General features: G+C 41.5%; 1 protein-coding gene across 1 annotated transcript; it reads right to left on the bottom strand.

Moving 5' to 3' along the window:
* Positions 1 to 257: 257 nt before the first annotated feature.
* On the bottom strand, positions 258 to 656 carry LOC118717733 (uncharacterized protein CXorf51A). The gene has a single exon (XM_036436102.1). It carries the CDS (start codon positions 654 to 656, stop codon positions 258 to 260), a length of 399 nt encoding a protein of 132 aa, XP_036291995.1.
* Positions 657 to 21,738: the final 21,082 nt, after the last annotated feature.

Here is a 21,738-nt window from a genome sequence, read left to right as displayed (position 1 = left end):
TTCCTGCCTCTCTAGTGTCCCTTTTCTCACTGGTCAGCTTTAACATTATGAGAGGAAAAAATGGTCCTAGAACCCTCATGAGACCAGCCGTGGCTAGAAGAAAAAATGACTTCCAGGAAGATTCTCTCACTCTTTTATTTTCCTCATCCCCCTGGGTGTACCCAGTTGGTGCCTGGTTCCATGTCCACGTAGCTGGCCATTCCTCAGCGGCCAGGCCTGAGAGATTTTGCAGGGAGTCGTGAGGGTCCTGGGCTCCCTCAGAAGCCCCAGTTGGCCCAGAAGCTGTTCGAAGTGGTGGGCTTCTGCTCCTGGTCTTCCTCTGTCTCGTTTTCGTATCGCTTCAGTGTCTCTTGCAGCCTGTGGTAATGGCCATAGAGGATGGGGCCTTTCGATCTCTTAGACTTGGTTGAAGGACGGGGAGTTCTCAGAGAGGCTTTCTTCCTTGAGCTGCCCGGAAGGGGTCTCTTCGCCTTCACGGTTGTCCTGGGCTCATGTTCGTTTCGGTGCCGTGTCTCCTTCACTTTGGGATCATGGTCGTGAAGGGCAAGGTGTCTTGATTTCTTAGACTTGACCTTAAGTCCGGGAGTTTTGGGAGAGGTGTTTTTCCTTGAACTCCCTTGATGGGCTCTTCTTACCCTCGTGGTTGTCTTGGCCATCTTGCCTCCGCCTCTGGACCTCAGTGGACGGGTGGCCTTCCTCTGACTCCTCCCTTGGCGGCTTAGGGTTGGATTTCCCACAAGTCCTAGGCGCTTGTGAGTTTCTTGGTCACCTTTGCCATGTCAGTGTCTTTAGTGGTCCGCCTGAGGCCACCTAAACTCCCTATTTATACAGCTCCCCACCCCTTGAGGGGCCACACCCTCTGCTTTGTTTGCTCAGCAAGGCCCTCCTCTAGCCAATAGTAGCATGGGAGGGGCTTAGACAACACAGAACACCATCCTGAGGGACCATGGGGGAGGGGAGATGCTGGCCAGGCCAACATACTCCTCCTGGGGGGCCATTGGAGGGACTCCTTTTTATGAACAGTGGTAACAAGCTTTCAGCTTCTTGGTGGAGATACCTTGTGATAAATTTCAGTCCATTCACTTCCCTAGGTCAAGGGTCTCTCATCTGGTTTTGTCCCCTGTCCCTGAGAATTGTTTCTGTTGCTAACTGTAAGCAGATTCCAGCATGTGGTAGAGGTGTTAGATAAGTAGATGTGCTGATTTTTCTAGGAAATCAACCTGATTTGCTTGGACATGCCAGTGTCAGTCTCAGCAGGGCTTCTTCTTTATTTTCTTAGTTATAAGCCTTCTGTTCAGCTAGCCTTCAGGGGGCTCTGTAATGTAGTTGTCATGCTGATATGACTGTGGGAGGAGGCGAGCACAGGTTTACCTACACTGCCAACTTCACTGGAAGTCTCCCCAGTTCTTTTAAAATTCATATGTTCTTTTAAAATTCGTGTATATGAGCCCTCAGTGGTTTGACTCAGTGGATAGAACATGGACCCCAGGACTGAAGGGTCCCAGGTTCCATTCTGGTCAAGGGCATGTACCTCAGTTGCAGGCTTGACCCCTGGCCCTGGTCAGGACTCTAGGGTGGAAGGCAAACAATTGATGCGTCTCTCTCACATCAATAAAAGAGAATAATATGACATTCTTAACAGAAGCATACAAAAATGACTTAGCAAAGGAACAGTTTCAATATATAACTAGTTTCATTATTTTAAATATGTTTTTGTTTATTTCAGAGAGAGGAGAGGAGAGGGAGAGAGGAATAGAAACATCAATGATGAGCCCTGGCCAGTTTGACTCTGTGTATAGAGCATCAGCCTATGGACTGAAAGGTCCCAGGTTTGATTCCAGTCAAGCATACGTACCTCTGTTGCAGGCTCTTCCCCGGTCAGGTCCCTGATTGGGGCTCAAACAGGAGGCAATTAATTGATGTGTTTCTCTCACATCAATATTTCTTTTGTCTTTCCCTCTCTCTTCTACTCTCTCTAAAAAAAAAAAAATCAATGGAAAAATATCCTTGGGTGAGGATTAAAAATAATAATAATAATTAAAAATGATGAACGCCAATCATTGATTGACTGCCTCCTGCATGCCCTCTACTGGGGATTGAGCCCACAAACCAGGCATGTTTGACCAGCAATTGAACCATGACTTCTGGTTCGTAGGTTGATGTTCAACCACTGAGACACATGAGCCAGGCTAGCTTCATTTCAATAAGCCCTCCTTCTCTCTGTTGTCTTGGTTCAACCTCTGAGTAAATATGAGTTCAAAAACGTGTGCTAAATTTAAACACCCTCTTCCCCCTTCAAACATATGCATCCTGGCCCTGGCCAGGCAGTTCAGTTGGTTGGAGCATCATCCTGATACTCCAAGGTTGTGGGTTTGATCCCCAGTCTGGGCACATATAAGAATCCACAAATTAATGCATGGAAAAGTAAAACAACAAATCAATGTTTCTCTCTTTCTCCCCTCACTTCTTTCTAAAATCAATCTATTTTAAAAATTTGCTTTAAATCATGACCCCTGGCCCTGGTCAGGACTCCACACATCCCAGTGCTTGCTCTTTTAGGCAGGGATCACCAGCACTTTCCTCCGCTCCTTAACTCCGTGTTTTATAGCTTCCAGGGGGAGGGAGCCTGGCTGTTAAGTACTGCTGGAGGCAGGATGGACAGCATCTCCAAATATCTAACAGATGTCACACTGTATCTCAGGATGAGTCCATTATCAATTCGGAACCCGTGCTATGGTAACGTCTGCCAGGTCTTCCTTCACACTTGCGATGAGGAAATGAATTGAGCACCAGCAAGGGGACGAGACAATAACAATAAACAGACATAGGGCTACAAGCAAGGCAGTAGTAACAAAAACAACCCCAGCCCCTTGACGGTTGCTCTCCTTCCAGCGCCAGGTTGCAAATCACTTTGTGTTTCCTTCTCCCTGAGCTCACACACACTCAGAGACATGGGCTCTGAAAATGTGCCCATTTGAGTTCTCGTGCATGGAAATGTTTGGATAAGAGACAGGGACTAAAGAAACTGAGAGTCACCTCAGAGGAAGTTATCAAAGGAGATGGGAGTGCTGGGCCTGGGGAGTGAAGAGAATGACTTAATTTTGTGTTCCTGTCTAATCAGAAGCACTTGCAGCCTCAAAAGCAGATCCTGATTGCAGCGGACGCCAAAGGCATATTTTTCATGTTCAAAGTGGAATCCATCATCTTCCCCCCCCCCCCCCTTCCAAACCTGCAGTCTCGCATCCAATTTACCTAATGCGTCTCTTTCGTATTCACTTTTCCACAGCTCTCAACTCTCCACTGCCTTGGATGTTTTCAGGAAGTTGGTGTGATAAAAACACATGACTTAGCTTATTCAGCCATTATGCACTGAATGCTCGCCTTAGGACTATGGAGAGCAATAAGAGATGGTGCCTAGTGTAGTGGGAATAGAGTCCTATAAATGAATACAAAGAAATATGAGAACCCTAACTGGTTTGGCTCAGTGGATAGAGCGTCGGCCTGCAGACTGAAAGGTCCCAGGTTCGATTCCAATCAAGGGCATGTACCTTGGTTGTGGGCACATCCCCTGTAGGGGTTGTGCAGGAGGCAGCTGATTGATTTTTCTCTCTCATCAATATTTCTAACTCTTTATCCCTCTCCCTTCCTTTCTGTAAAAAAAAAAATCAATAAATACATGTTTTTTAAAAAAGAAATAAATCTGAGAAGTGGAGTCACAGAGCTCTTAGGTGATGCTACAATGGAGAAAAAGGCAAAGTTTTAACTTAATAGTTGGGCACGGCTGGAGGGTATCGGGGGAGGCTTCATGGAGGAGGGGACATTTGAGCTGAATTTCCAAGGCTCAATAGTGTTTCTGAGGCAGATCAGGAGGCTACTTACGCAGAGGCACAGAAGTATGAGAAATCATGGTGTTTAATGGAACAGAGGTGAAGTCCAGATCCAAAAACAGGGGCACAAAAAGGTGCCCATCTTTTATGCCCATTGCTCCACCAAAAAGATCCTTGAATGGGGATTAACAACAACACCAAAGATCAATGGTCAGATATTTCGGCCAAAGTAGATACTTTCATCTGGAGGGTAAATAATGATGAATAAAAATGTAGGCCACTAACCCGTTTTTTTTTTTTTTTTTTTTTTTTTTTTTTTTTAAGTCTTTAGTGGTCTCTCATGACTTACTAAATTAATTTGAATATGTTTAGCCTGATCTTTAACAATTGGGGTCCAATCTGTCTTTCCACCTTTATTTCCCAATGTTCCTCAGCTGGAGGAGAAGTTTTGGAATGGAATGTGGAATATTTCTGAAGCCTGTGAGATTCTCTTATTCATGTTCTTATCCCCTTCATACCTCATATAGAACATTGAACATGTAGAACATTGTGATTTTTCAAGTGAAAGGTGTTTACTTCAGCTGAGTTTCCCTAATTACATGAAGTAAAGTGGAGAATTAGAACACTGAAGCAGATAATCCAGATGAAAGTATCTACTTTGGCCAAAATATCTGACCATTGCTATGTGAAATCTCATGATAATATTAACTTAGACGAGATTTACTAATTGAGCAAAGAAAAACACATATTAAGTTTTATGTCCCAAAATATCATATCCATCAATAAATCTGGGTTATGTTTGGCACATCTCAAAGAGACCAACAGATTGTAAAGATATTATTGATAAGATTCTATAAGCTTATATCCTGCTATTAATTTTTATACCAAATTCCTATTGGCTTTAATGAGAATTCTGACATTTTTTTAAGACTATGACTCCATAAAAATTTTCAGTGAATTTGTTTTTAGTTCTATAATGAGGTATGTGTGAGTACAAGTAGAGAAAAGTGCTTTTGGACATATTTATGGACCATATGTATTTATTCACTTAGAGATATTTGAGTAAAAACTCCCCTCAAAGACAATGAACATAAAATATCACATGAAAAGCTGCATCGTTACTATTTTATTCCTTAATATAATCATCATGATAATATTTACCTGGTGTTTGTCTTTGAGTGGCAATGAGTACATTTGTTAAAGGAATTTTTAAAAACAGTTGTTTGGCCCTGACTGGTTTGCCTCAGAGGATAGAGTGTCGGACTGTGGACTGAGAGGTCCCAAGTTTGATTCCAGTCAAGGGCATGTACCTTAGTTGTGGGCACATCCCCAGTGAGGCATGTGCAGGAGGCAGCTGATTGATGTTTCTCTCTCATCAATGTTTTTAGCTCTCTACCTTCTCCCTTCCTCTCTGTAAAAAATCAATGAAATATATTTTAAAAAATAAAAATAAATAAAAGCAGTTGTTTCCTTTCTACATGGTTCTTAAGGATCCAGGTTAGTGCCTTTGAGCTGATGTGGAACCAAAGCACAAGAGGGGGAGCTAGTTGTTTAAGAGCACGTGAGGTAACCTGGCTCCCTTTGTCAGTGAAGGATCTAGCACAGCCTTCAAAACCCAGTACAATCCCTCGCCTCCTCATAGGTTTGCCTGGCCATTCTGAGCCACACTGGGCCTCCTGACTATATTGCACCTGTTTGGTGGGTGTTGGTTTTGTCTTCCCATCTAGACTGCAAGTTCCTTTAGAGATACAAAAATCACACTATTTAATGCTTAGTATTGCCAGGGACTAGGGATACAGGTAGGAACAACCCAGTATAGTTGTACCTTCTCAAAAAATGTGAGAAAATCGGGAAAGTAAACCCATGACTGCCACCTGGTAGGAAGAGTGGGGGTGTCGATGGGTCACAGAGAAGGGGCTGCTAATACAACCTGAGTTGATAAAACAGAGGCTCACAGAGGGCAAGTGGTTTGCCCCATGTAATGACCCCGTAAGTGGCCGCTGCAGGAATTCAGCCTCGTTGTAAACCCTGGATTCCAGGCTTTTGGGTTTTTTTAAGATCAAGTTACCCCCCTTGAACACCTAACTGTGTCTGACATGGTCATGCCCTCTGCACCTATGGAACCATTGCCAGCACGTAGGAAATGGCTGTTTTGTGGAGTTATTGAATAGGAGGTGATATTGCTTCTGACTGTATTTTATGCCAAATATTAAATTAACACGAAATGACTCACTAAAGCATTTGCATGTTTCCAAAGGTGAAAATAACCCTGGGGGCATGCTTTTCTGGAATGAGGGAGGTTAGGGGAAGGTCAGGAAAGATTATTGCTCTATATTTCTTGTGCTGGTGAAACTGAAAGAAAGAAACAAACAGGGCCACTGTTTGACCCTCACGGATGGTAATGGGGTACAACTGGAGTCTCACAATGAGTGATGGGGAGGAGGCTGCTGCAGGATTAGAAAGTGAGCTTTGGCCGTTTATATGTCTTGTCAATCTCAGCTGTTTTTCTGGGTATCAGAAAAGATTCAAGTGCAGGGTGAATTTTGGACGTAAGTGGCCCGTCTTTTATGCCTGTTGCTCCACCATTAACCTTCCCACTCAGTCCTGGAAATGCAAAGCCCAGCATCTTCCATCTGCTCCACGTTATTTATGATGATGCCTCTAATTATGTCCAATTGAGTTGCTGTCGATGATTAAAGGTAATAGGTAATAATAACTTGGCCTCATCATTACCACCATTATTATTAGCTCATTGATTGCAATAATTTCTAAAATTACCCCTTGGAATAAAATATGTTAAGCACCTGGTTTATCCTTTTTTCAGAACATCTGCTCTAAATGTGTGATAGGGTAGGACTGAACGTGTCTTGCTCTGAAAGGAAAGCAAACAATGTTGACATTGGGAGTCTTGTCTGTGCTGGTATGGCATATCGTGAGATGATGAGAGGAGGAAATAATGATCAGTCTCAAGTTCAATGCTGAAATTAGAGCTGTTAAAAAAAAGGGGAGGAGAAACACACACACACACACACACACACACACACACACACACAAGAATATCGTGTGGCTACTGCAATCTCCTGCCTTGGAAAAATTCACATCTTGAAAGTGGCCCACATGTTTTTCATGGCTGTGCCTCACCAGGCCTCTATAAACAGGACGCTGGGTATGTGGTGGGTGGGAGGGATGGGAGGCAGGAGAGATGACAGAGCCATATATGGAGGTGTCAGTGGTTTTTGGGGGATCTTTTGAGTGGAATCCTCTTCCTAACACCGTGTTCCTGCCTCAGCTCCAAGAAAGCCCACCACCAGCCTTGCATTCTTTTTCTTCTCCAGGATCCTCTTTGGGATTGAGAGTCTGCCATGCACGTTGTGTTCATTATGTCTTCGTACACTACGGTTCATGGCAGGCTTTCCTCCTTTTTCAGGTTGGAAGTGACTGTGGAGACAGACACTGCGTGTTCTAGGTGTTGTAAGGTACTAGGGAAAGATAAGCTGTGGAACAGTACTGCTTCAAACTACTGCCTACTGTACTGTCTGCTGCGGTAGTCACTAGCCATGCATGGCTATTTGTATTTAATTAATTAAAATTAAGTAAAACTAAACTCTCATTTTGTCAGTTGCACCAACCTCATTTCAAAAGCCCAACAGGAGGTTGTGTCTATGGCTCCCTTTATGGTCAGTGAAAAAGTGGAGCATTTCCCTCATCACCACACAATGGGGAAGGGTACTGGTAGGCCATTCTAAACATTCGTTAGCTAAGGGTCAAAAGTGGGGGACTTTTGCTAAGTGTTGATCCTGATTTCCCACAGGAACCCCAAACATATTTGAGCAGCTTAATCACTTATGTAATCCATCCCTGCTCTGAATAACAAAGAGGATATGTGCCTTTGTTAGTAATATATAAAATAAATTAGTGTCTGTGGATAACCTGTTCTCATATATATTGCCTCATCACTACACAATAATCCTGAGAGAGCAGATTATTTCCATTTCATAAATGAAGAAACTAAGGCCCAGAGAAGCTATAGAATTGATCAAAGGCCATACAGACTACCAGTGGTACCTAGTATGCCATAGTGGTAGAACTGGCCAGGCCTTTAGAATCCTATTTCAATGTCATTTCATATACACATACATGGAAATATATGCATAGTTACTCTTTATTTATAGAATATTATTCCTCGGATGAACAAATTGTATTGTGATCAGACCAAATGTAAATTAAATCTTGTAAGTGAAAAGAAAAATTTCAATTAAGTTACTTTTCCACATCAGTTAAGCTGGGTTAAGAAAATGCAATTTATTTTTACATAGAGTTATTGATGAATATTGATATTTAAACATAGTCACTGAGCTCAACACAAAATAGATTTTCTGATTTCATAAATGTTGCCATACTTTAGAATCACATTTTGGAATCCTTTGTAAATCTTTAATTGTAAATCTCTAATTCTGTTTCCTACTTTGAGCGGGCCATCACTTTCCTGTCATCCAGCATGGCTCTAGCTTGCTCTGGGCAATCCTGTGCCATGGTACCTCTGGTTTTTCAGGGACTTTGCATATAAACCTTCTGATTGAATTCACAGAAAGCAAGGGATATATATGTCACTGGGATATAAGTGCTTGTGGAACTTCTATGTGACTCCAGGGGCATGATTTGGGCCTGGCATCCAGTCCCTTTAATGCTTTCAGGGTCCCCAAAGAATGTCATATTTCAGGAAAGAGCTCTGGTCACGTTGTATCATTAACTTTATGGAGTGTTGTAGAATAACATTTAGCTTGATTCTGATAGAATAAAGGTGCAAATCCACACGCATAATTTAGAAGTAAAAGTCCTTTTTCTGGTCCCATATAAATACATGCCAGGTGTGAGAGGAGAACAGAACTGGTCTCCAAGGGTGCTCTCACACGGGAGGTTATGCTTTCTCCACCAGCTACTCCCAGCCCCTCATGGGAATGGCCGTCCATTCCCACCATCCTATCTGATGTTGCTTCTAGGGAGTTTTCAGGGATCCCCTCCACTCTTCCCAAACTCTTAGTAAAAATCAAAAGTTAATTTCTGGAGGCTCAAACTGGGATACCTTGTCTTCTTTATTGGTTTCTGATGCAGAAAAATGGCAGGTAAGACAGCTATGAAAGTTCTTTGGTAGCTTCTTTGCTATATGGGAATAGGGAGTAATTTTTTTTTATTTGCAGAAGAATTTAAACTTCAGCTAAAGAGTTGAATGCTAAGAAACTCAATGGTAAAATGTAAATTTCTGGACTGTCATTCTAAACCAATGGATGAATATCTTGGCTGACTTAGAACCATGGTGTGGAAATATATCAGAAAGCATGGGTGCCAACATTCCCCTCCTCTGGCAGGCATCCCTGTCTTTGACATGGCTTTCCATTTATTTCAGTGGCATACAATGTAGTCTACTGTACCTTCGGGTCTCCTCTCAAGAAATGAGTTGGGCAAAGTTCTCTCCAGCTTCTCCTTACTCTCAACTCTGGACTTTCCTTCTCCTTTTTAAGGTCTGTACCTTCTTTCTCACTTCACTGATTTTTTGCTTCTCAAGGTCACCTGTTCCATAGAGGGGAAGAATGAAATCCTTTCTTCTTAGTGATGTGTCAGGGACTTTTTAAGCCCTTACTCAGGACCATCAGCACTTCAAAAAGGACACCGGCAAGGGAAATGTTTTTTCAAAGATATGAGTGGGGTTTCATAGGCCCTCTAGACCATGAATCTGAAAGAAGCATCTGGTGAAGATCTTCACCAATACTGAGAATCTCCCATAACTCAGGTCATAATGTCTAAGCCATTTTTTTGGCTGAGGGAGGAGGGAAGAGAGAAGGAAGCTTCCCTGGGGCCTGAGCATCAGTCAGGAGGACCTAGATGAACAGTCTGGAGTGGGGGAGGCCCCCAGCCACAGAGCACTTGGAAGAAGAATAGGAACATGTGGTCCACTTGTGATCTGTGTTTACTCGTCTGTCTGGTGTGTCTGAGAGGAGGGTGCAGGCCAGCCAGAGGTCGGCAAGTCAAAACCCTTTGAAGAAAGACCCAGCTTCTGAAATGGATCTGGTGTTCCCTTGCTGGCTCAGTGTCCCACAGTAGTCTGAATACTTCTGAGTCCATCACCTTTTGCATGTGCATTGTTTACACATTTCACTCGTAGTAACACTGGTCTGTAAAATTGTGAGCTCTCAATTATTCTGGAAATTACCACTCTCTTGAGCCCCATTCTGCTTGATAGCAGGAACTGTAGTCACTGAGGGTAGTTTACATCGAAACCCAGTCTATCGGTGTTCTTTCTCGTCCCCCCCCCCCCTTCGTTAGCTCAGAGTGTCATCTAATTGTTTTTGGATGGATTGGTATGCATGTGTTGACATTAAAGTGATGGACTGGCATAGTTGTCTTTGATCTTTGTGGTCATTTGTTGGGGTTTGCCTCATTCACAAAGACACTGACCTGTGTCTCTCTTGCTGGGGTCCAGGAGCCATCCATGGCCTCAGGTTTGTCTCATGGTGCTGTCTCGGCTGACCATGGCCCCTTGTCAGGCCTCTTCTGGTCCAGACTTCCCCTCAAGGATGTAGGGCTGTAGGATATCTCAGATTCTCCAGTTTACCAATTCCCAGCTTCCCCTCCTAGTTTACTGCACTGGGGTGAACATCTGAGAGGACCTTGACTCAGCCTACTGGACAAGAAGTGAGATGCCAGTCCTCTCTCTTCCAAGAACCATCTCCTTCTCACCCACACATAAATATGACTACAGTTTATACCACCTTTCTCTGGGCATGGGCTTGGCTGGATGAAGGGTAGACAGGGGCTTGAAGTCCCTTCCCTGACACCCATGCACTAACTACTAAAACTTGCCCTCCCCTTTCTATCTCCATTCTCTACTCACCAGAAGATCAGATTTATATAATTTTTGGAGAGAAATCTGATTTCTTTCTCACAATACTATTTATAGTATAACATTTGTGTTCTGAGTCCACGCAAGTTGCTGAAGACTCAGAAAATCTTTTCTCTATCATAAAAGCCTGGCTCTCACAATGAAAGCCTTGGCTCTGCTTTGGGTTTCTAGAGGATATTTTAGAAATAAAAAGTCAAGATTTAATTCTTCCATTCTCTGGATTCTCTCCTTCCCTAAAGCAATAAGCCAAGTCCCAAAACAAAAACCTAGGTTTTTAGGTTACAGTGCCATGAAACAAATTTAGAATTCTCAGTAATGTATTGATTATTATTTCAGAGAATTACTACACTAAGAATCACCATGATTCGCTTTGCCCATTTCAGATTTTCATGGGAATCAGGACAAGGAAGTTGAGACTATTGGAAGTACCAAGGAGACCCTCTCCCACTCACCCCAGAAAAAAGAAAAAGAAAAAGAAAGAAAGAAATAGTTCCCAAACTGGAAGGTCATGAGACATTGAATTTATCTTTACAATATGCACCTTTGTAAAGGTAAAATGAAAAAAACTATGGGAGGCAAACTGGGGGGGGGGGGGGGGGGGGAATCCAGTTGCTCTCAGCTCTACCATTTAGTAGCAATAGAATATTTGAGATGACATCCTAACTGGTTTTTGAATCCATAAATGGGAATAATGATATTTACCTGCCATATCTATTTCAGAGGTATGGAAATATGAGGAGATACTATTTTTAAAAATATATTTTATTGATTTTTTACAGAGAGGAAGAGAGAGGGACAAAGAGTTAGAAACATGGATGAGAGAGAATCATCGATCAGCTGCCTCTTGCACACCCCCTACTGGGGATGTGCCCGCAACCAAGGTACATGCCCTTGACCGGAATCGAACCTGGGACCTTTCAGTTCACAGACCGATTCTATCCATTGAGCCAAACCGGTTTCGGCAACTATTTTAATGTTTTATTTTCTATAGAGCAGACATAACCCTGTCTGATGATTAAGAAAGACCCATCTTCCTTAAATGAAAAGTGACCTCATTTTTAATTTTAAAGGATAGTTATTTTCTTTCCAAACATAACAGTAGTTTTCTTTCTCTCTCTCTTTCTTCCTTTCCCAGGAATAATTTAGGCAATGCCTACTGTAACGTAGTCATTTTGCTGCATTTGTTTCCAAATCTGACACAGAACTATAGTCCCTAGTTGAACTTGTGAGTGACTTATCAATCATTAGGCATTTGATAAGTCTACTAGGGAGACATTGTTTAATTATTTATTCATGCAACAAAGACTTATCTAGTCCTCTCATATGCCAGGCACTATTTTAGGTGCTAAGATTACAGCAAGGAATAAAATTAAAAATGATCTTTAAATGGGGCTTATATTCTAGTAGGACTTGAACAAATGCATAAAACAAGAATATTTTGATATATAATTAATTGAAAAGTCATGTGGTACAAAAGTTTAATGATGTAGGCATGAATGAAGGGGTATTTGCAGAATGCAACTTTCAAGGAATCATATTTAGAGCTGGAGTTTGAACTTTGGAAGAATTCCTTTAAATAATGGGCAAGGAAGAAATAGAGGGGAAAGACTCAATAAAAAAATACAATTTACTTGGAGACATAGAGGGATTTTGATTGACTTGAACAGCAGATGTGTTTTGGAGAAGATTTGGAACTTTGACTAGAGAAAAAATGTGGAAGACCATGGCAGCTAGATGAAGAAGTTAGCTCCAATGGGTTTGGGAATAAAGGGCCATTGAAAATGTTGGGTGGGATGGCAGTAGGGTATTGAGGATACAAGGCTGTATGACATGATGAATGTTGTCTTCAAAGCATATAGATTTGGTACACTCAAGATTTAGCCTGCCAGAAGAATCACACATGAGTTTTCATTTTCAAAGTCTACACACCACGAAGATTGGAAATTACCAGGAAAACTGATTATTTGTATAATGATGATAAGTCTGGACTTTTAAAAATCTCCTAAAGTCCAGATTATTAATCAACTAAATAAATCTCTTTGTGTTTGTCCCTGTATAGTTTGTACAGATACATGTAGCTTTTATGTTTATCTTCATGACATGTATTTATGGGTTAAATGATGTGGATTTGATAAAATAATTTCTGATTTTTCTACTTGGAGTTACCAAGTCATGTTTTCATTGAATATCAGTGACTAAAAATAGGAATTTTAACTTCTTTGAAACAGTCCCACCACACACAAAGGAAAAGGGCTTGTGGTATCAATTTAGAAACACTTTCTTTCTCTTGATCTAGTGGTCAACGGCAAATTGGCGACCAAGCATTATTTTCCAGAGAAGCTTTAGAAAATTATCATTGAAAAACTAATCATCCCACTATTGAGAAGTTAGACCACAGCAGTTATGTGTTTTATTAGCTTTTGCTTTATTAGGGGAGGAGGGTTCCATATGCCACTAAGATGAGGACTTGGTTAGGGATAATGTGATTCAGGCTTTGCCATAATTGTATGGAAATTCCCTGGATGAAATGCATGGATCTGGGAAAGATCAGAAATGACAATGCTCACATGACTTCTGATTTTTTAATTTGTTGGCATGCCCAGTGGTCTTTCCTTGGATAGCTCCTCATCAAGCTTTATAAATTAGCAATGTCCCTGGTAGATCAAACAGTGCTTCTCGCCGTGGTCTGTCATGGAAATCTAAAAGGAAGAGAATGTGTGTTTGGTCAATGGAATTGGCACACAGAGCAGGCTTCTGGGGCATCTGGACATCGTTCATACTGTAACCTTTTATTTGTTCACTTAGAAATGAACCATCAGGGAAGCTTCTCCATTTGGGAGATATTTGCAAAACGAGTTCTTTCAGGTTGGGTTTGGCTCCAGTCCCATGTGAAGCAGTCACACTTCTTACTCAACTGATTTTGGATAAACCAGGAAAGCTTGGCTCCTCAAATTGTTTGATCTCTGTTACATTGCCTAGTTTTGCAAATTCTGACATCTGGAATGTAAATTAGAACTACACATTGAATATTTCTGTTTCATGTTCATTATTGATCTCCCCTGAAGATTGTTATTCAGAATTGACTGCCAAGGACCTGCTATTGTAATTGACAGAGTTCTCATCCAGTTTTCTGGTTATTTTTCTCTTTTCCTCAGTAGACCAAGAAAAGACTGGTACACTTTTCAATTTTCATTAAAAACAGTAAGTCATTGGAGCTGTGTAACTTGATACTGGTCTGAGCAGTTTATAAATGTTTGTTAGATGAGCCATTCTAGACTCTTCTAGAACATTTCTGTGTAAAAAATTTCTTATTCACACTCTAGGAATTTTGGAGAATTAACATTTAGAATCCCAGACACATCGTGTTACGCATCTTGTTTCACTTAATTCTGTAAAGTTTAATCAACAATTACTAGACATATGGCTCAGATGCTACTGGGAAGACAAAGAAATAAAAAGAATAAGTTCTACTTTTGACTAATTGTATTAGTGTGCTAGAGCTGCCATAACAAAATACCACAGATTGGGTGGCTTAACCAACGGAGTTGTATTTTCTCACAGTTCTGGAGGCTAGGAGTCTGAGGTTAAACTGTCAGTAGGTTTGATTTCTTTTAAGTCTCCCTCTGTGGCTTGCAGATGGCTGCCTTCTCACTCTGTCTTCACATGGTCTTTCCTCTGTGGGTGATATCTCTGGTGTCTCTCTGTGTATCCTAATCTCCTCTTCTTTTAAGGACCCCAGTCATATTGAAACAGGGTCTACCCTCTGAACTACATTTTAACTTAATTATTTCTTAAAGCTCCTATCTCCAAATATAGTTACACTAGAGGCCCAGTGCATGATATTCGTGCACTGGGGGGGGGAGGGGTCCCCCATATCCTGCCCTACGCCCTCTCACAGTCCAGGACTCCTCTGGGAATGTCTAACTGATGCAGGGAGCAGGCCTAACCCAGCAGTTGGACATCCCCTGAGGAGTCCTTAGTGCTGTTGTGGAAGTGGAAGAGGCTCCCACCACCATCACCGCTACGCACATCAGCTTCTGGCTGAGGGGTGCTCCCCCTGTGGGAGCACACTGACCACCAGGGGCAGCTCCTGTGTTGGAATGTCTACCTCCTGATAGTCAGTGCATGTCATAGCGACTGATCATTCCTCCATTCAGTCAATTTGCATATTAGTGTGTGTATATATATGTATACACACACACACACACACACACACACATATATATATATATGTGTGTGTGTGTGTGTGTGTGTGTGTGTGTAATTCTAAAGTACTGGGGTTTAGGCTGCAGCACATGAATTGTTTTTTCTGGGGGAAGACACAATTTAGACTATAAAAGTACATACTGGTGGTGGAAGAGAAGCTATACACTTAATGACTGTTATACACATAATCAGCCAAATGTAGGAGCAAATTTCTAGAAGAGAGTGCTCCTATCTGTTTGGAAGAACTGGGGGAAATGTTATGGATAAATGGTTTTGAAATGAATATTGACAAACAGATTTCAAAGAATGAACTATTAAATTGAACTATGTGAAATGATAATTTAAAAAATCAAAATAGTCAAATATCAGCAATTTCATGTGGTATAACTATATATTTCTGTTTATACTCCCAGTACAGGGGAAGAGTGGACAGATTTTCCTATAAGAAGCCAGATAGTAACTATTTTTAGCTCTGTGTAGTCTCTCACAACTACTCAACTCTGCTATTATAGTGAAGGAGCATACAAAGACAGCATGCAAATAGTTGTGTGGCTGTGTTTCAATAAAACTTTATTTACAAAAGCAGGCAGCAGACAAAACTAGTCAGTTGAAGAGTCAAAGCAGTGACTCAGATCCCCAGACTACTCAACTCATGATCTTTCCTCTGTGCCATGTAAATTTTATTTCTCAGGAACTAACAAGTTTCTAAGTAAATGTTAGTAGGGCTTTCTTTCTTTTTTAAATTTAAAAAAGTCTATTTGGGAAAATAAAATCTTCTAAAACTCTACCCCTTAATTTCCACCAAAAGAACACATCAGGCCGGATTTGGCTGTGAGCCATAATTCGCTTACCCTTATGTAGGGGAAACTTGAAATTTCCTAACACTTCTATTTGCCGAAACATGTCTTCCCTGGTCCTCTCACACACTCTGTTCCAGGCAAGGAACTCCTCTCCTGTGACATGTCGACCTCCTCTGCTCTGAAGCAGAGCCTTCCACATACCCAGAGACCAGAGAGAAAATACCTTGGCTCCCAATCAATATTGTCATGTGGTAACAGACCACAAACCTAAGCCACTTCCGCCTTGTTTCACTCCTGGCATTTGTGTGTTTTGTTTCTATTTTATTGGCACTTTAGTGGAAAGGCAAAAACAAAACAAAACAAAACAAAACAAAAAACCCAACCTTGTGGCTTCCTTTCACCTAGTGAAGAAAAATAGCAACTTCCGCTCTTTCCACGACCTCCTTGGTTTCCCTGAAACGGGAAGGGCTCCTTCTCAGTATCAGCTCCTTTCCAATGACTGAGAATTTCCAGCAAACACAGGTAATCCGTTGAGGGGAGGATGTCCTGAGGTACACAAACACTCCTGTCTTTCTCAGGGAGGAACATATCTTCCTGGAGAAGACACAGCTGTTCCAGGGGGCCACCTTTCTGTTAGCTCTTCCCAAGTATTCACAGAGTCTTACTAGGCCTGGAGCTCATGGTGACTAGTCAGGGCAGGATTCCTTTTCTCAAGAACTTTCATCCAAAGGGGAGAAGACAGAAAATAATCAAGCAGCAGTGCATATAAATTGTATAATTTCAAATACTAATTATCACTTACAAAGAAAATAAAACAGGGTAACGGGCTGCAGATTGCGGGTAGCTATTTGAGAGCTGGTGAAGGGATTTGAAGAGAGAAGGAGCTGCTCATACGATGAGCTACCTCAGGGTGTTTTAGACAAGAACGAGGCAAAGGCTCTGAGGTGGGAGCAGGCTTGGTGAGGTCACAGAACAGCCAGGCCAGTGCGGCTGGCGTGAAATGAACTGGAGGAGGAAGAGTAGAGAATGAGATTGGAAATCCACTATGAGATAGTGAGGCCCCAGGACATACTGAAGAGTATAAGACACTGTACCAGAGGCAAATAGCCTCAGACTGCTGCACTCTCTAAAGTTCTCGTGTCTTTGTAACATCAGGATTTCCTCTTCTCTACTAACAAGTTATCTTAGCTTATACCCATTCTTTCGATGTCCTGTTTCTAATCTCTGAATGAGAAACTTATAATATTCAGTCTTATTAAAACTTCATGTACAAGTTCAAATTGAACTGCAAATGAGGATGTGAAAAACTCTTCTATGATAATGTTCATGGGGTGTTTTATAGCCTTTTAAAAGGCTTTTAAGAACTCAGATGGGTTGTTGTTGGTTAAGGCTGTTGCCTGTGGCTTCTGGGTGAAAGAGATGCTATAGGAACACTGTCTCCTTGCTTTATAATTGTACCTCCCACACTCCTATATCTTTAGAAATAAACTGAGTAGATTTCTGAAGGACAGTACCTGCCCCCTTGCAGTAGTTGTGGCTTCCCAGGATTCCAAATATGCAGGAAAGACCTTGGTGTCTGATGGAAGGATATACTGTCAACTTTGCCTTCCTCCCTCCTGCTTCTCCTCAGGTTCATATGAGAATTAGTGGTAAAAACATCTTTGCTCCCCACTTCTCTGCTGTTGTAGTAGCAAGAAGGTGAACAATAAAATCACTTCTTTCTTATTTTTATGAAAGAAGTAGCATTTGGGCAAGGAAGATTTTCAATCAGAACAATGAGGGTGTCGAAGGTCAAGGCATGTAGGCCCTAGTCAGAGCCTGAGCATCTCTGGGTGTCAGCTCCCTCTCTTTTCTCCTTCATATTCTTATACTACTATATTATAACACTAGTGGCCTGGTGCATGAAATTCATGCACTGGAGAGGAAGGGGTCTCAGCCCAGCCTGCACCCTCTGGCAGTCCAGGAGCCCTGGGGGGGATATCCATCAGCTGGACATCCTTAGCGCTGCTGTGGAGGTGGGAGAGGCTCCTGCCACTATCTCTGCACTTGCCAGCCATGAGCCTAGCTTCTGGCTGAGTGGTGTGTCTCTCCCCCCCTCCCCCCCGGGGGGACACACTGACTACCAGGAGGCAGCTCCTGCATTGAACATGTCTCCCTGGTGGTCAGTGTGCATCACAGCGATCAGTTGTTTGGTTGATTTGCATATTAGCAATGGTCAGAACTTGTCAATGCTGTTTTTCCCTCCACAAATCCAGTTTTTCAAGTTCTAATTTCAGTATCTTTATTTTTAGGGGAGCATTGAAAACCAAAATACTGTTTGGCAGGACCAACGTTGATTTTACCACCAGGTATGGGAGACAGCCACCAGGAGATCTCAGAGACACACAATAACCTAGCTGTATCCTCCTTAAACCCTTCCCTGAAATTCCATCAGAACAGCTACAATACCTTGACTAAAATTTTTTTTTTCCATCAAAATGTAAATGCCCAGAGGAAAGGTAATACCTTAAACTCTCCGTAAACCATCCCTTAGGGGGAGTTAGATACTTTACTGACATTAGGATTTTATAGGAGGAAGAGAGGCCAGTGTGAGAACAGTGGGATGCCTGAAATTCAGGAAGTTGGGTTAAGGTTGGGAAAAGCCTGTGGTGGAGGTGAAGGGAAAATTTGAACAAGAAGACTCAAAAAGAAAGTTCAGAAACACCAAAACAAAATGAGTCTGACTTTACAATCACTGATAGCTCTGGCCTAAGGAAATGTCACTGGGCTAACTGTTTCCTTCCTTGGTTCACGAATCCTTGTGTCTTTGGTTTGTATTGGTTTTCATCTCTCTGTCCAAGGCACCCTGTCATAGCCAAGCACTTTTACCCCTGTGGGTATGATTTGCTAGGATTTCTGGATCCAAGCGTCTAAATCATCTCAAGATTTGGTTCGTTTCTTCTGTTATTTGGCTCTCCTTCAATGCATGCTATAAATAAAAGCGATCTCAAAGCTGCATGACCATTTCCTCTTACTGCTCTCCCCTCCTCCATTCAGGTAATCCCTTTTCCAAGTCACAAAACCCTTCCCTGCCTTTCATCCATCTCCCCTTCTTGAGTCAATTTTTTTTTTTATTGTGCACCTTGTGTCACCCATATTCAATGGCTCTTCTCATTGCCTATTATTCCTGGTTGTGGAATCTTGTCAAATCTTATTTAAAATCAAAGCCCTCTTTATACAGCCACTAAATCATCCTTCATCTCATGACAGGGATATCTTCAAGGACTTCCATCCGATTAGTAAAACATGACCTCCCCTGCCTGGGCCCCTGCAGCCTTCCTTCAATAACGTGGGCTTCTGCAGGTGTTCTCCTGCCATAGCATTTAAGACAGCTTCCAAGAACGCCTCAGCTGCGCCCCTGCTCTCCCTAAACAAACCAGATGTTACCCATGTTGATCTCCTATCTCTCTGCTTGTCTTAAGAGGGATCTTAAAAGAAATATGAAGGATGGATCTGGCTATTTTCAAATCCTTGGGAATTACTACACCAAAATGAATTTTAGTGACTGCCTCTTTACCTTCTCTGTTCTTCCCGTGATTGCAATATTTTTTTTTTAAATAAGAAAGGTAACATGAATGGCCATGTGTTTTCAACTGCTTTATATGATGTACTTATATTATGTCATGTTTTTTTTAAACTTGCCTCTAAGACAGTTATCCTCAAATGTAAATTTTGGGTTTGAGGCAGCTGTAATATATAACATTCCTCTCAGTACATAATATACCTCAATTCAGGACTAATGGAGGGGTGAGCATAGGTGCATGAAGAATAAACTATCACCCATACCATTGTGAATAAGTGGATTTTCTGCATTAGATAATACTTTTCCACTCAGTCTCTGGAATAGTTGAGTGATCACAGTTTCCTCCCTCAAAGTAGAGGCTACCCCACAGAGTCAAATGCACTCTTGATAGGCAGGTAGATCCCAGAGGGAGGAGACAGATGTAGGGTCTGAGCAAGCACATCCGTTTTACTTTTCCAAGTTCATCACTCAGGAACACCGTTCCTCCTTAAAGGGTAGAATGTGTAAGGCATAAGGGGAAGGACCAATAAAAGTCTTCTATATGGGAGTTCAAATAGTAGTGGATAGGATCTCTATGATATTAGGTCGAATAAGAACAAGTTGTTTGTTTTAAAATGCAGATTCTTCCAGGCCCAGTATGATTTGAGATCTGGAATAGAGCCAGAAATATCCGAAGATATGAAAGAACCCCAATGATTCTATTACAGGAGGATAATGAACCACACATTGAGGAACATTGCACTGGAGAGTCTTCTAAGATGTTCTCTAACCCCCCTCCCCCCAAAAAGAGGGAATTAAATAGTCAAATGTTTTGGAAACATAAATTTAAAAAAAGTAAGCACAATTATTTCTCTATTTATAATATTATAAATGTTTGAGAGGAGGATACACATTATTTTCCAATTTCCCCCCAGAATATCTATTATCATTCAAGGGATACTACTGCAGTGACACAATCTGAAAGGTGCTGAGTTGACTGTATACAATGAGATAAGTTTAATGATAATCTGTACTGGTTAGAACACACCTGAAGTTCAGTTTGAGGTGTTATTACACTTTAAGGGAGTTACTTTAAACATGGAGTGTGCTGAAAGAAGAGTGAATCGGATCTTTAGGGTTTTGCTAATCTTATCACCTGGACAATGTTAAAAAAGAAATGTCTTGGCTAAAGTGATAGCTCAAACATGCACATCTATTCTCACTCCCTGTAAAAACACCATCAAAGCTATGGGGAAGAGATTCAAGAATTGGGAAATAAAGAGAGAGGACAACATCCAGAATTAGAAGCTAGAAACCATACAGACCGACAGTAAATAAATTAGAAAAACCAAAAAGCTGAATCCAAAACCAGAGTGGAGAAAGCTGGGAATAACATCTTACCCATCACAGATTCAGAATGTTTAGGAGGGACAACTTCAGTTTCCCTTATAACTGTGAATAATAGTGGAAATACAAATAAATAGGGTTGGATAAAAACTGTTAGCAAGGAAGTCAGAACTTTATATCTTCTAAAATCTATGCCACTGGGTAACTGACTCTCTCCAACTCCAGAGAGGACTATAGGTTTGTTCTCTGAATCAGGTAAAACAGATGAACTATGGATTGGATGTTGATGGGTAGATGCTAATATAGTTGAAGATGAAGTATCCTATTGAAAACAAGGAGGTAATCAAACTCTATACATATTAAATAATGGATGCCAACTTCTTCCAATCCTTTCTTCCTTCAGTTCCAACAAATCTAGAATATGAATGCCCAAAGAAGAATATATGTTAAGGAATCTGATTATCCCAAAACAAAGTACTGAAACCAAATCTTCCTCACAAAACAGCCAACCTGATCACCCTACATGTGATCCAAGTAAACAAACCCTAATACAAATGGCTATAAGATTCCCAGACCCACATGCAGTTCTAGAACCTTGCCACTCCCCATTAAGAGGCAGTACCTATCCTCTTCTTGAGACTGGGTTGGATTTTGAACTGCTTCAATAAGTAGGAGGTGTTGCATGATTTTTTAGGCAAAGGTCATCAAAGGTGACACGGCTCTGGCCTGGCCTTTTCTCTCTCTGGACTCTTGCCCTTAAAACCTTGCTGTCATGTTGTGAAAACACTCATGCTAGTCCATGTAAGAAACCCACTAAAGAGAAATTAAGGGTCTCACCCAGAAGCTAGCATCAATCACAGGCCTGTGAGTGATAAATGCCAGACTCAGCCTTGGAACCTTTCAGCTGAGGCCTCTGACAGTGTGAAGTGGGAAGGTCACTTTCACTCTGCTCTGTCCAAATTCCTGACCCACAGAATCCATGAACATTATAAATGGTTGTTTCCGACAACTCTGCTTTTGAATAATATGTTACAAAGTATTTAGTAACTCAAATAAACATTACTTAAACATTGAAAGAGTTAAACTTATAATAATTATTTGGGAAGTCATCTTCTGTAA

The sequence above is a fragment of the Pipistrellus kuhlii genome, unplaced genomic scaffold, assembly GCF_014108245.1.
Source record: "Pipistrellus kuhlii isolate mPipKuh1 unplaced genomic scaffold, mPipKuh1.p scaffold_m20_p_13, whole genome shotgun sequence".
NCBI lineage: Eukaryota > Metazoa > Chordata > Mammalia > Chiroptera > Vespertilionidae > Pipistrellus > Pipistrellus kuhlii.
Note: the sequence above shows the minus strand (reverse complement) of the source record. Positions and strands in the feature narration are given on the sequence as shown.

What these genes read in the sequence shown, in the direction of transcription:
- LOC118717733 (XM_036436102.1), bottom strand. Translation starts at nt 656, where the DNA reads ATGGCCAAGACAACCACGAGGGTAAGAAGAGCCCATCAAGGGAGTTCA.